The 14,324-nt window shown below is 38.2% G+C and overlaps 1 protein-coding gene across 2 annotated transcripts in view; it reads left to right on the forward strand.

Moving 5' to 3' along the window:
* BBS2 (Bardet-Biedl syndrome 2) overlaps positions 1-12,684 on the forward strand; it is a 25,498-nt gene extending 12,814 nt beyond the window's left edge. The window contains exons 6-17 of one of the 2 annotated variants that reach the window (XM_023530635.1): positions 5-109; positions 193-279; positions 2,750-2,885; positions 3,120-3,259; positions 3,959-4,103; positions 4,191-4,362; positions 4,992-5,121; positions 6,273-6,404; positions 6,878-7,015; positions 7,692-7,804; positions 11,340-11,488; positions 12,220-12,684. In XM_023530635.1, coding sequence (XP_023386403.1) covers positions 5-109; positions 193-279; positions 2,750-2,885; positions 3,120-3,259; positions 3,959-4,103; positions 4,191-4,362; positions 4,992-5,121; positions 6,273-6,404; positions 6,878-7,015; positions 7,692-7,804; positions 11,340-11,488; positions 12,220-12,326 — 1,554 coding nt within the window. In that variant the 3' untranslated portion in view covers positions 12,327-12,684. The remainder of the gene's footprint in view (positions 1-4; positions 110-192; positions 280-2,749; positions 2,886-3,119; positions 3,260-3,958; positions 4,104-4,190; positions 4,363-4,991; positions 5,122-6,272; positions 6,405-6,877; positions 7,016-7,691; positions 7,805-11,339; positions 11,489-12,219) is intronic. The other variant, XM_011360131.2, reaches the window with a different exon arrangement.
* Positions 12,685-14,324: the final 1,640 nt, after the last annotated feature.

Genomic DNA, 14,324 nt, shown 5'->3' on the forward strand with positions numbered 1-14,324 from the left:
GCAGATAATCACCTCACTTTGCCCCATGTATGGTAGTCGCTTTGGTTATGCCCTTTCCAATGGCACAGTTGGAGTTTATGACAAAACAGCCCGATACTGGAGAATTAAAGTTAGTATGATTTAGCCTCTGATATTCAGAGATTTTATACTTGTTGAGAGACTTCTATACTAATTACTGGAATTCCTTTTCAGTCCAAAAATCATGCCATGAGCATTCATGCTTTTGACCTTAATTCTGATGGAGTATGTGAACTGATAACTGGTTGGTCCAATGGGAAGGTAAGTTTCAATAGCAGAGTTCAGGTATAGTTCAAAGTACTATTTGTCCAGATATATTGGCTGTATGATTCAAAACAGTAACATGAGAGTACAAACTTGCATTCCTGGACTGTGCTTTCAAATTTAACTTTATAATCTTTCCACATTTTTTTCTTCTTCTTATACTTGTCAGCACTATGGAATGAGTGAATATCTTTTTTAGTCTTCTGACCCTGTTTGGGGAATAATCTCCAGAAGATTCTTTCTAAATCTCTTCCTTGAAAGAATGAGAATCCATGCAGTCTGGTCGATCGTAGGCATAGACCGGTAAAAATAGGAATTTTAATAAGCTAATAATGAACCGTTTGTATAGCTCTTTCCTAATAAATCTGAAAACTGACTGAAAACCTAGAATTAATGAGAATAATCATGTTATCATATTGTTTTCCCAACTGTAACTTCAAAATCTTTTTTTCTTTCTTTCCTTTTTTAACTTTAAATCAGAATTTTCTAGACTTTTGGCAAGTCAGAATTGTCTTGTTAGAAACTGCCTAAATAGCTGCCAGATCTCCATGGAAACCATTTGCCCGAGCTTTCTTGTCTGTCAGTGCTGGATTGCCTGGAAATCAGCTAATTCCTATCTTTTCTTTGTTTTTTCTTTATTTTTGGCCCATACCTTATACCCTTCCTTGGGTGTGTGTGAGGAACAGATTCTAAAAAGTTGTTATGTTGGTTCCTGCTCCTCCGCTCCTTTTTGTCTCTGGGATGGAGACAGATTATAAGGACAGACTGTATGGTTGCTTATTAAGAAACCTGAAAATCTATAAAATGGACTATATTTGGGGGGAATATAAATTATTATGATTGATTTAAAAATTAGAAATTACAAGACTTGAGAAGTTATCAAAACTTACCTCCAAATAGGACTCTGGGCTTAGATGTTTTTGTAGTTAAACATTTTCAAAATTTTAAGGAATTCCTATTATGTAATCTGTTCCAGAGCATTAAAAAAGGAAATTACACAGCTCATTATAAAAGAAGAAAAACTGTTATCTACACTTAATAGAAATAGCCTAGGAAAGGAAAATATATAGACACAACGTGAACGTAGGTGAAAAAATACTAAATAAAGGCAATAAGCTGATTAATTCTGTCTTCAGTAGGTCGTTTGTCGAGTCAGAGGGCCACCCTCTCCAGGGTAAGCCTCCATGTCGGATAAAGTGGAAGAGCAGAATACACAGGAGTGTTAATTTGTAGCCCTGCTTTTTTAGTTAGCAGAGAACCCTCTTGCTTGCTGAATATTGTGGCAACGCAGTGCTAAAGGCCTTTAAGTGGCCAGAAAGAAGCAAGTTTTGTTCCATCTGAGTTAGCGGGTTATGTTGATGTGTTAAGATCTTTGGTAAAATACAGGCCATTCTTCACAGACTTTAATATCTATAATTTTCAGGCATATGTGATGTTGTTATTAATAGCATGGATATGTGAATGTGATAGCCTCTGGACAAGGAGTAGGAGCTAATAGTAGGCTGTGCCCTAAATTACTCTGTTTTTTCATTACAAAGTTTTGCCCAGAAGGATGTTTATGAAAGGACAAAAATAATGAGTGGCACTGGTCATTGAGATGATTGCTTTACTAGATTTTCTACAGCTAGACTTTTATTGATAATGCATATTTTCTTAGACAAGACATCATCAGTTTAAGCCATTATTCTTCATTGTTGTTTTTGAGATGTATTTGTTTCCGATGAGTTATTTATTTGCCTCTCTTGGGAAGAGATTTACAGGGGATAGGAGGGCTCGCTAAGGTAGCTCAATAGTTTATGTGGAAGGGGGACTCTCAAACAGGGTTATTGTAAAAGGTTGTATCAGTGGTGGAAGGTCGGGCCAGGGTGGCATTTTTCAAACTTTAGATATAACTATATTTTGCACATTTATATATAATAAAGATAAAATTGTTATATAGAGCTAACATTTTTTATATACCTCTATATGCCTGGGCCTCTTCTAAGTGCTTTACATGTGTAACGCCTTTAGGCCCCATTCCAACCCTATGAGGTGTAGGTTCAGTTATTTTTCTCATGTTCTTGTCATTGATCCTCCGATGAAGAGCCAAGCATAGAGTGGTCAAGAAACTTGCTCAAGACCCCATAGATAGTAAGTGGCAAAGCTGGAATCAGAACCCGGGCAGTTTGGACTTTTGTACTATGTTGTATATGCTATATGTACTGCCTCTCAGCTAACCCATATCTCCCAATGAAATATTATGTAAAGGCCGATATATAAAACAACTTATTTAGAAAGAAGAAAACACACGTGAGTAAGGCCTCTCTTATGGTCCCCTCAGGCCCCAGTGGTCATAGGTGCCTCCTCAGAAGCCACGGGGCTCCATGGCGTACTCTTAAAAATTCCAAAACTAAATGACTTTAAAAATTTTGTTTTTTTAAAAAAACCATGACATAAGCAATTTTTCAAGTTCTTATTTTATTTTTAGGTTGATGCTCGAAGTGACCGAACCGGGGAGGTCATCTTTAAAGACAACTTTTCTTCTGCAGTTGCTGGTGTGGTGGAGGGGGACTACCGGATGGACGGCCATGTGCAGTTAATCTGCTGCTCAGTGGATGGGGAAAGTAAATCGGGACGGGGGAAATCGGATTTTCGATTTGATTGGGGCAGGATACCAGGAAATTCCACTATAATGTGTTTGTATTGATGTTCTCTTGTCCTAGTAAGTTCACCTAAGATGAGGAAATGAGAACTTAGGTTTTTGGTCCTATACGACCAGGTAACTGATGACTTAAAAGTAGTCTTGGCTCTTCTTGGGATATTCCTTAGTGTGGCAAATATTTTTTCCTTGTATTCAGTCCGGGGCTACCTGCCAGGCACGGCTGAGATGAGAGGGAACCTCATGGACACCACTGTAGAGCAGGACTTGATCCGAGAGCTGAGTCAGAAAAAACAGAATCTGTTGCTGGAGCTCAGGAACTATGAGGAAAATGCCAAGGTAGGTCCTAGCGTGACGGGGAAACGGAATCTAAAAAGCTGAGAAGGACCAGGAGGACTGGCAGATGTGCAAGAACAACGAGAATGTGAGCCTCTGCTACAGTGCAGGCCCCTTCCTCCCCACTGGCAGAGTGCAGGTTGCATCAGCCTTTTTCTGGGAATACTAAACAGCTCAGAAGAACGCAGTGTGTATACTTGGACTGATATGGAAGGATAACTGTGGTATCATTAAGTGAAAAAAGGAGGAACAATATGTATGGAGTATCTTTTAGCTTTTCAAAAACAACATAAAAAGTGACAGCTACAGAAACTGTGTGTGTGTGTGTGTGCACGTGTGTGTGTGTACACATGTAGGTGCCAAACTGGCCAGAGGATGAACTGGGGAAGATTTTATTTTGTCCTGTCATGCATAACTGTATTTGAATTTGCTATGCTAAGCGAGTTTATTTTGTTATTTTAAAAGAACAATATAAAATATATAAAAGGCACGATGGGGTACAGTGCACCCTAAATGTGGAAGGGACGTGGGTATTTTCACTTCAGAAAGGCCAGGTAGAACGGGGAGCACTGATGAGGAGAGTCTTCTGAATTCCAAAGCATCAGATTAATGTAATAAGATGATGAACAGTGCGTTTGTTGAAGCAGAATAGCTGTATTATTTAAAATTGATATTAGTTCACTGCTTGGGAATGTTTCGCAGGCCGAATCGAGCAGTCCACTGAATGAGGCCGAAGGGCAGCGGGGCATAATTCCAGCCAATACAAAGCTCCACACCGCCCTCTCGGTCAATCTGGGCAACGAGACTCAGGCCGCCCATGCAGAGTTGTGCATTTCTACTTCGAATGGTAAGACATTATGTGCAGCCGGCATTTGTAGGTACCTGTGCCGTCCTGGAGTGGTTCTTGAACTGCCGTTTTCTTTCCTCCTTGCAGACACCATCATCCGAGCGGTATTGATTTTTGCAGAGGGAATTTTTCTCGGGGAAAGCCACGTGGTACACCCCAGCATTCATAACCTCTCCAGCTCCATCTGCATCCCAGTTACACCTCCCAAAGATGTCCCTGTGGATCTGCACTTGAAAACCTTCGTGGGTTACAGAAGCAGGTGACCCTTTGCAAGTCACAGTTCATTTCCAGACAGCACTTAGAGGACGACGAGATGTGTAGATTTTTCCATTATGCCAGGGAGTCTGTGGGGCCAGAGAAGCCATCTGATGGCTCTACCCACCCAGGCGAGGTTTCCCAGGGCCTTTGTATTTCCCTAATTTGAAATCTTTTTTAAAAATAGGGCATGTAAGTTTAAGATAGTTATTTGCTGGTTTTAGTTTAATGATTTCATAATTACAAAAGTTCAAAAAATTTAATTGATGGTTTGTCAATTTCTAGTTTTGACCACGAAGACTACAGGGTTGAGATGTATCTTAGGGTTATATATAACCTCAGCTAGTCAAGAAAAACAGTAGATTTGTGGGAGATAAAAGCCGCTCCACATTTCTTTTAGGGTGTTTAAACCCTTGGCGCACAGATGTGTGTGTATAGTCTTATATCATCTCTAAATCCCAAATCCTGTTACTGTGGTACTTTAACCCAAGTTTGGGTTTTGTTTTTTTTTTGTCAGTGAAACCCTTGAATATCCACTTGATGGCCCAGTAGTGATTTTATAATTGGGGCCTTGCACTTTGAAATAACAGTCTATGCGAAACAGTTCTCTTACGCTACTTTGGTTGGCCACAGCACCCAGTTTCACGTATTTGAACTGACAAGACAGCTACCCCGATTCTCCATGTATGCGCTGACCAGCCCGGACTCTGCCAGCGAGCCGCTCAGCTATGTCAACTTTGTCATCACCGAAAGGGCCCCGAGAGTAAGCATCTGGCTTTTTTCTTTCAATGCTTTTGCGTTTTAGAATCCTTTGGATGTTATTTCTTAGAAAGGAGGAATTACATGAATGGGTTATTTGGTAGCTGTCAATATGACATGAAAGAGTTATGTAGCTTGGAGTTGGTTTATAACCTGTAACAAAAATATTGTTAAAATGTCTCCTCTCACTTTGGAAAAAAACCACACCGGATTTACCTGAGCAAGCCTTAGTTACAGGTGAACTCTTACCAATTTGTCATGCCTCTCTTTTTCTGTTATGGTCTTAGTGTGGTTGCCCTGACCTAGTGTTTCAAGAGGAACCTACATCAAAATGGAAAGAGTGGGACTTGGAGCTGGGCACATTTTTGGGTTCAGATGCTACCTTAACTCATTAAATCCTTCATGATCTTGGGGAACGCCTCTTACCAATCTGAGCCTTGATTTCCTTATCTGTAAATGAGGGTATTTTAACTCACAGGGGCCCCTTAAGATTCCTAATTGATGTGATAGCACCTCGTAAAGCCTGAAGGACTGATACTAGTGGGTGCTACCTGCGGCTGGACTTCAGAATTCTCAGCGAGGCCTTTTGATCATGTAAATTCTCAGGCCCCTGCCCGGCCTGTGGAACCAGAAACTCTGTTGGGGGCCCTTCCAGAGGCCTCCCAGGTGCTTCTTATGTGGGACCTGTGTTACAAACCACCGTGATGAACCATTCTTTCCTACGTAAAACCTATTCTCGCCTCATCATGTGGCTGTATCTCTGTCTGTGAAGAGGGAGTGTGCATATTTTATTTAACACTTTTTAAAGAAACGACTGGAATGGTTTTAAGCAGACTGCGCGGTCCAGGGTATGGCCACAGAAGGGCTGTCATGGAAACAAGATTAGCATTTTACCTGAATTGTTTCTATATAGCATATGAGATTACATCTGAGTTGAAAATGCTGTTGAATGACGTGTGCTGTGGGGCTGGACGTAATTATGAATGTTACTTAAGAACGTGTGAGGTGGGAAAAGGGAGCGTGGTTCGTGTTTTCTTGGGGGTAAAGTATAACTGTTTGTTTGTTTACCAAATAATAACATGAGAAAGAAGGATGACTCTTAAGAATGACCGTACTTTAAAAATGGAAGTTCATTGCACCCTCTTCATTTTTAAGGTTGTTATATGGCTCAACCAGAACTTTCTGTTACCCGAAGACACCAACATTCAGAATGCTCCATTTCAAGTGTGTTTCACATCCTTACGGAATGGTGGCCAGCTATATATAAAAATAAAACTCAGCGGAGAGGTAACGTGTACTGTAATGGGTATAGATTTCTCACATAGTGTTCACCACCAGTGCAAAGTCAGTTGGGTAGCACCAAGGGCAAGGTCGTAAAACCACATTTCAGCTTAGTCTGTTAGCGTTAATCATCTTAGACCCTGGGGGATAACCTAGAGCAGTTTCTGCCCCCTCCTCTTCAGCCCTTCCTCATCTAATTTGGGAAGGTTAAGAATACAGAGGTGAAGAGAAACATTTTCACTGTTTGAATGATTTCCTTTTTAGTCTACAAGGCTAAAGGATTGTTTTTCTAGCCTATTGCTAGAAATAACGGGTGTGGTTTGTAGTTTCCTTGAGGGCTGATGCCTATCGTATTCATCACCACATATAAATTTATGCTCAGTAGATGTGTTGATTGTGGGGAGGTGTAGGTAGTATTTCAGCCAAGTTCATCTTTAATATCCGAGGATGCTAAACTTGTCTCTTTTTTCTCTGGATAGATCACCATAAATACTGATGATATTGACTTGGCCGGTGATATCATCCAGTCAATGGCATCATTTTTTGCTATTGAAGACCTTCAGGTAGAAGCGGATTTCCCCGCCTACTTTGAGGAATTACGAAAGGTGCTAGTTAAGGTGAGGGCACCTAGTAGATGCCATCATGAGAACTTGGTAGGTCTAATGGTGTTTGAAATGTTTCTTAGGAGAGTAATGATTCTATAGCTGTACATATGTTATATGATAGTCATGATTTAAAGAATTTTTGCAAATTCTTAAAATCAAAATTGAACTAGTACCAGAGAGTTCACTAGTTAAAGGATTTCTTTTATAAATGAGAGTAGTTAGCTCTTGACCACCCTGCTTGCTGTTTGGTTTAGGGGAATACTTTAAAACTATATATTACATCGCAATTTCCTTTGCTAACCCTTCATCTTCTCTGTTGTATCTACTTTGCTCTTTGGTTTAGTGTTTTCCAACAACCCAAATTTAAAAGAAAAATAACGATTGTGATTGGCCCCAAATTATAACAGCATTCCCACCCCAAATCCCTAAAATATTAATATGTGTGTTGCTAGGGCTCCCAATGCTAAGACATGGAAAGATCCAAAGGGAATGTTACCTTGAGTGTTAGAGGCAGCATAGACTACTTATTTCATTGAGGAAAGGTTCAAACAATGTGTAGTTAAGATGGTACGAGTAAGCAGGAGGAAGAAAAGGGCCTCGGTATATGGTAGAAAGAATCTTCCTGACCTGTCTAATTTTCAAGAAATTTGGGAGGCCTTTTTAATTCCCGCGTGTTCGTGGCCTCCAGGTGGATGAGCATCATTCAGTGCATCAAAAGCTCAGTGCTGACATGGCTGAGAATTCTAACCTGATCCGAAGTTTGCTGGTCCGAGCTGAGGATGCTCGTCTGATGAGGGACATGTGAGTATTTACCATGGCTAGGACAGGTGCAGGGTTAAAACTGTCAGCAATATGGAATAGCAACTCTCAGATGCTACCAGTAGGAGTGTAAATTGGTATAAGGACTTTGGAATATAACTTGACATTATCAGTAAAGTTGAAAACGTGCATATCCTATGACTCAGAGATTCTCCTGGTTTATAACATAGAGAAACTTGTGCATATATGAACCAGGATATTCGTACAAGAATATAAAGGCATTGTTCATAAAAATCCCAAAGTGAAAACAATCCAAACTACCATCAACATTTTAACGGATAAATTATGATATAACCATATAATGGAATACGACGTGCAATGAGAATGCATTTATCTCCGACATGTAACAACATGGACCAATCTTACAAGCATAATGGAGATTGAAAGAAGACTCAAAAAAATATGTAAAAATTCTTCCATTTATATATAGTTTGGAAACAGACAAAACTAAACTGTATCATTTGGGAAGCATACGTAGATAAAAATGCGAAGAAGTGCAAGGAAGAGATTATCATATGAGATAGTATTTTCTTCTAGAGGAGGAGGGACTCTAGAAGAAAATATTCAGAAAAACTCATTGGTACTTCTGGGGTGCTGGCAATATCCTTTTACTTGACCTGGTTAACAAACATTTTTCGGTGAATTTTTATGAATGTGTTTTACATTTTTCAATAAAAAGGTGAAAACAAATATGCGGAGGTCTAGCTTCTTGCTTGTTTGGATGCAGAATATATCTTGGCAATAAAACATACTAAGGTGGATTGAGTGAAATAGTTAACCAGATAGGTTATGTATATGTGTGAGAGTTTGCCCAGGGTGCTGCTTATGTTTTATTCCTGAAAGGCCTGAATTGGCAAAAATTATAATGGTGTTGCTCAGAGAGTCAATGATTTTAAAAATAATATTGTTGAAAATTTTAAACATACAAAAGTTGATTAAATAATATAATGATTTCCTACAGAGCAGCCACCTAGTTTCAATGCTCATCGGCTAATGGCCAGTCTTGTTTCATCTGTACATTCACCTGCTTTCTCTTCTAGGCATTGTATTGTTTGGAAGCAAATTCCAGACATCATAGAACTTTAGCCACAAGTATTTCAGACAACAAGCCCTTAAAACAATATAGTATGAGTACTTTGCTTAGATTTTTAAAAAATTTGTATGATTTTTGTTTTTTTCATGTAAATACCTCTTTAAATTTTTATGTAGTCAAAATGATCAGTCTTTTTTTTAATACTTCTCCATTTCAAGTTATAGTTAGAAAAGTTTTCTTTACTCACCAATGTTTTCTTTTAGTACTTGTATGTTTTCTTCTTATACATTTAAATCTCAGTTCCAGTTAGAGTTTATCCTGGTTTTCAGTGTAATACATTTAATTTTATCTTTTTTTAAATATGATTATCACATTGTTTCAAACTACTACTTTAAAGTCTGTTTTTCCACTGATTTGAGGTGCTTCCTTTATGATATATCTCCACATGCAGTGGGTCTATTCCTGGATTTTCTGTTCTTTCTTGTCTCTTCCTTTGACAGTACCATTCTTTTCTTTGTAGGTGTTTTGTGTGTTTTAGTTATCTGGTATGGCTAGGTACCCGCTTCTCCAACCTGTCGCTCTTCATTTTCATGATTTTCTTGGCTACTCGTGATTATTCTTTCCAGTGAACTTTATCATGAATTTTTTATGATAAGGGTAGGTATTTTTATCGAGATCATATTAAATTTATTAACTTGGGAAGAAGTGAAACCATTACAGTGATGTTCATTCAGTCTTACTAGCTAAGCACATGCTATGTCATAACATTTGTTCAAGTCATGTTTTATGTCTTTCAAAAGTGTTTTATGGTTTTCTTCATGTAGATACTGGACAGTTCTTGTTAAATTTAAGCCTAGGTATTTTCTTTTTACAATTATAAATAGGATTTTTCTTCTACATTATATCTTCTGGGTTTTTTTTGTTTGTATGTATGAACACTATTGATTTTTATATGTTGACTTTATAATCCGCTACTTTACTATCTTGTAGTTTAGTTATTCCAGATGTATACTTGTGTCATTTGTAAATTGAGATAGTTTTGCCTCTTACTTTTCAATTCGTTCTTTTCCAGTTATTTTCTGCAAGGTATAAAAGATATTTGCTTTTACTGGACAATTTTATCTATAGGCCTCCTTTTCCTCTCTCTCTGGGTTTATTTATTTTTAAAGTCAAAGAGATTTTGCTGGCTTTAGGCGCTTAACTGTGCTAACCTGGAGGAAAGTGACCACCAACCTCTAAATTCCTTTTATTCTGAATTATTTATATTTTATGTAGAGGCTCTTGGAGAGATATGTGTGTGCGTGTGTACATGTATTTATTTTTATTTTCTAAAGTCAAATTAGTTGATACATGATTTATAATATACATGCAGAAAATTAACTTTTAGGTTTACAGTTCAAAACATTTTGAGAAACATCTAATTGTGTTGTTGCTGCCACAATCAAAATAGACTGTTTTCCTCATCCGTGTACCTCTCTGCAGCAGTACTTCTGACTTCCAGTCCCCAGCAATCGCTGATCTGATTTCTCACCTTATACTTTTACTTTTTGTAAAATGTCATATAAATGGAATTGTACGTTATAAGCCCTTTGAGTCTGGCTTTTTTCAGTTACCATAACGCCTTTGGGATTCGTCCGTGTTGTTGCATTTATCAGTAGTTTGTTCCTCTCTGTTGCTGAACAGTGTATGAATATATCATATTTGTTTATCCATTCACCAATTAATTGACATTTAAATTTTTTTCGGACTTTGGTGATTGTGAATAAAGCTGCTATAAACATTTGCATACAGGACTTTTACAGACATGTTTTCATTTCTTTGGGTAAATAACTCATAGTGGGATTGCTCGGTTGTATCCTAAATATATATTTAACTCTGTAAGAAACTGCCCAGTCATTTTCCAAAGTAGCTGTACCACTTTGCATCCCATCAGCAGTGCTCGAGAGTTCTAGTTGCTCCACATCCTTGCCAGCATTTGGTATTATCAATTTATTTTATTTTGGTTGTTTTTATTGTTGTGTAGTAATATCTCATTGTGGTTTTAAGTTTATGCCTTTGTTTTTAAATCCTTGATAAAATATGAACCTGAATCTGTTAATTGTCTAAAATGTTAAGAGTAGGTCCATTTTATCTAATGAATATTAATGAGAAACTTGGAACACAAGCTGTCATCTTGCTCACTTTTCTCTACCCTCCAGCAGTGGGCACTTGATAATTCCTGGCTCTTACATTCAAACAAACCATGCACCAATAACTGAGGAAGACCACTTGTCTTCCATCTATTTGGAAGAAATAGAATATTTTGATAGACACTTCTCAATATTTTTAAAGCAAACTTTAGCAGTTACCCTGTTTTAATGATAATACAGCAAAAAATGTGGTGTTTTGTCTTTTTATATGTCTAAGATGTTTGCAAGTTTTTTAATTTAAACCTGCCATATCGAGGTACAGTGATGTTAAATGGAAATTAAATGGTTTACACAGGAAAACAATGAAGAATCGCTATATGGAACTCTATGACCTTAATAAAGACTTGCTACATGGATATAAAATTCGCTGTAACAATCACACAGAGTTATTGGGAAACCTCAAAGCAGTAAATCAAGCCATTCAAAGAGCAGGTCGTCTGCGTGGTGAGTCTTTTCGTAGCACTATAATTAGCACTTTTGGGGTGGGAACCATTGAAGATGGTAGTAGCTTCAAGGATTCATATTGGGGCCCATATCTATAAAGATACCTTTAATACTCAAGTTGGTACCAGTCACTTGAGTTTCAGTCAGCCTATTGTTTGTCTTTAGTAAGTCTCCACATTTCAAAGAGAAAGAAAGCTTGCAGCAACTTTTCTTAGATCTTGTTTTATCCTTTAAAGAAAAACCTAGTGGCACATACCCAAGAGGAAAGCCTTAAATACTTCTATTAGAAAAAAAAGGAGACTGAAAATTGAGTTATGTTCAACTCAAAATTTAGGAAAAAAAAAAAAAAATGAACACCCCCAAACAATAGAGTAAACCAAAGGAAGCAGAAATATAGCCAGAGAGTTATACCTAAAATCTGCTGTTTTGGATCAGTGCTTTTGACCTCCTTTTAGAAATAACCTTTGGTAGGTGGGTATGAGCTTTGATCCTTTTCCATAAAACTGACTTTCGGTTCCCAGGTCTGAGACAGTCTCTAGCTTTGGTATGTAAGAAATTCCCTCACAAAGGTATCTTTTTTTAGGGAATGGTAAGAGAAATTAGTTGAATTTGCACTACTTGTAACTCTTTTCTACCCTAGTTTTATGCTCTTTTAAAACTGGACTCGGATTTATAATTTCACTTTTAATAGTCTTTTGGGTTGTACTGATTCGATGTTTCTCCTCATACAGTCGGAAAACCAAAGAACCAGGTGGTCACTGCCTGTCGAGATGCCATCCGAAGCAACAACATCAACATGTTGTTCAGAGTCATGAGGGTGGGGACGGCGTCGTCGTAAGAGAGGAGAAACAGATGGTAACGAAGTTCCTAGAGAGTGGTTTTCCTTATAAATTTGCTTTATGTAGCACCCTGGAGAACCCAGAGGCTGAGAATGAACATAGCCTTGGTGAGCTGTACAAATGAGAGACAAAGCTTTGCATCTGAAAAAGGCTCCTCATTTTTTATTTTTAAAAAGCAATGGTACTGTTGCCGAACAATCCTAGGTTTGTGCGGAGGAAGGCGGATGCTTTGAAACATAGGGCAGCTAAGTCCAGATTTTGTATGTATGTCACACTGGTGTATAGGTATGTCTTTTGTCTTGTAATCAAATTTGTAATTTTAAAATTGATTATCTATTCATTAAAATTTAAAGATGTACTTTTCGTTGACTGATTTTAAAATCACCACCCTATCAGAATTGCATAAGCCATTTGTATTATGTGGAGAAAAAAATATGGATATTAATGTGCCTTTTTAATCACTGACAGGTGTGCGTAAACAAATTTAAACTAAGGGAAGGTCAGTTCAGTGTGATGTGTCAGTGAGAGTAATGTTAACTGCTGAGACGAATAGACTTCAAAATTCTTAATGACCCGTTTATTTCTCATTTATGTAAGAACTTCTCTATAGTTATTCAGGGACCCAGATTCCTTTAATCTTACAGCTGTGTTATCCTGTGTTATCCTCAGCCTTTCTCAGCCTGAGTTCTCTGGAGAAATAAGCCTCAGGAAAGTGATTTGGCTGACTAGTTTCACATTCACTGCGTACAGTGAAGACCTTATGGCATTGGGGCATCGTTCTCTTGCTTGGAACCCTATTTGAGAAGGCTTGGCTGAAGGCCTTGCAGTCATTTATATCCAATCCAGCAGAAGATGGAAGTTTTTAAAGGCCACGGTCTGCACACGACACACTGTCATTTCCACTCACGTTCCGTTTGCCAGCATGGCCAGGCCATGTTACCTGGTGTTGCGCCTGCAAGGACAAGAGACCCGAGGTTTGTGCCAGTAGCCAGCAATTCCTTCTCTACGAGGTAGAATTCTGCATTGAGGTTGACTGCAGGACTGGTTTAATGACTAAAACGTTAGCCAGTGTTCACATCTCAGTAGCATTCATATGCAGTTAAGAGAGAGAAGCTTTTCCTCCGAGGTAACTTAATTTTGCTGGTTTCTTCCATTTGGCCACTTAGGATTACCTCTTCTATTTCTGAAGTGTGAGCTTTATGGAGTCCTAATTTTAGTGAGATTATGCCCCGTACTACCTCTGTTTTGCAGTTTCAACCTATAAGCTCAAAAGATATCCACATATACTGTGTTATTTTCAGTAATCCCCGAAGTAGTAGAGAATCTTCTATCTGCCTCAAAGATGAGGAAGCTGAAGGGATTAATCACTTAGCAAAACTCCAGTCCGACTGTTGAGTCCTTTTCTAAAGTTTTAACGAGTCTAACATACCTTTTGAGATTAAAATCTCTAGTTGGTGCTGGTTTTAAATTATATGGCACTTTTCACTTTTAGGGACCCTAACAGAATAATTTCATCAAAGGTCATTCTGTTGTTCTTCAGCCAAAAATCTTCCTTCTTACACCTAAAATAATTCAAGGGGAAGGCTTGAGGGGGTCATCTGCAGCAAGATATTTTTAGGTTACAAATAGGTTATTTTTTCACATTAATTTGATCTTCTTGATATTAGTACCTCTGAGTTCAGAGAGGCACAGTATTTCCTACAGGGGCCCGCAGCTTGGTAAGCCATGGCACGGAGGCTGGAAACCGAGTCATCGTGGCCCTTGCTGCTAGTCCCAACTGCTCTCCAGCAAGTAAGACTGGACGAGATGGAAATGTTCATGAAACATTCAATTCCCTTTTTTTCTCCTCTGAGAAGTCACCATATTCAGCTTAGAGATGAAAAAAACTGGTTATGTTTCTTCTCTATTTTGTTGTCTATTTTTCTATCCTTATAGAATCTGAATGCCTTCTAGAAGCTGCAGTTTAAGCTCTATTTTGTGCTGAATTTTGTTGAAGT

This window comes from Pteropus vampyrus, unplaced genomic scaffold (genome assembly GCF_000151845.1).
Source record: "Pteropus vampyrus isolate Shadow unplaced genomic scaffold, Pvam_2.0 Scaffold51, whole genome shotgun sequence".
Lineage (NCBI taxonomy): Eukaryota > Metazoa > Chordata > Mammalia > Chiroptera > Pteropodidae > Pteropus > Pteropus vampyrus.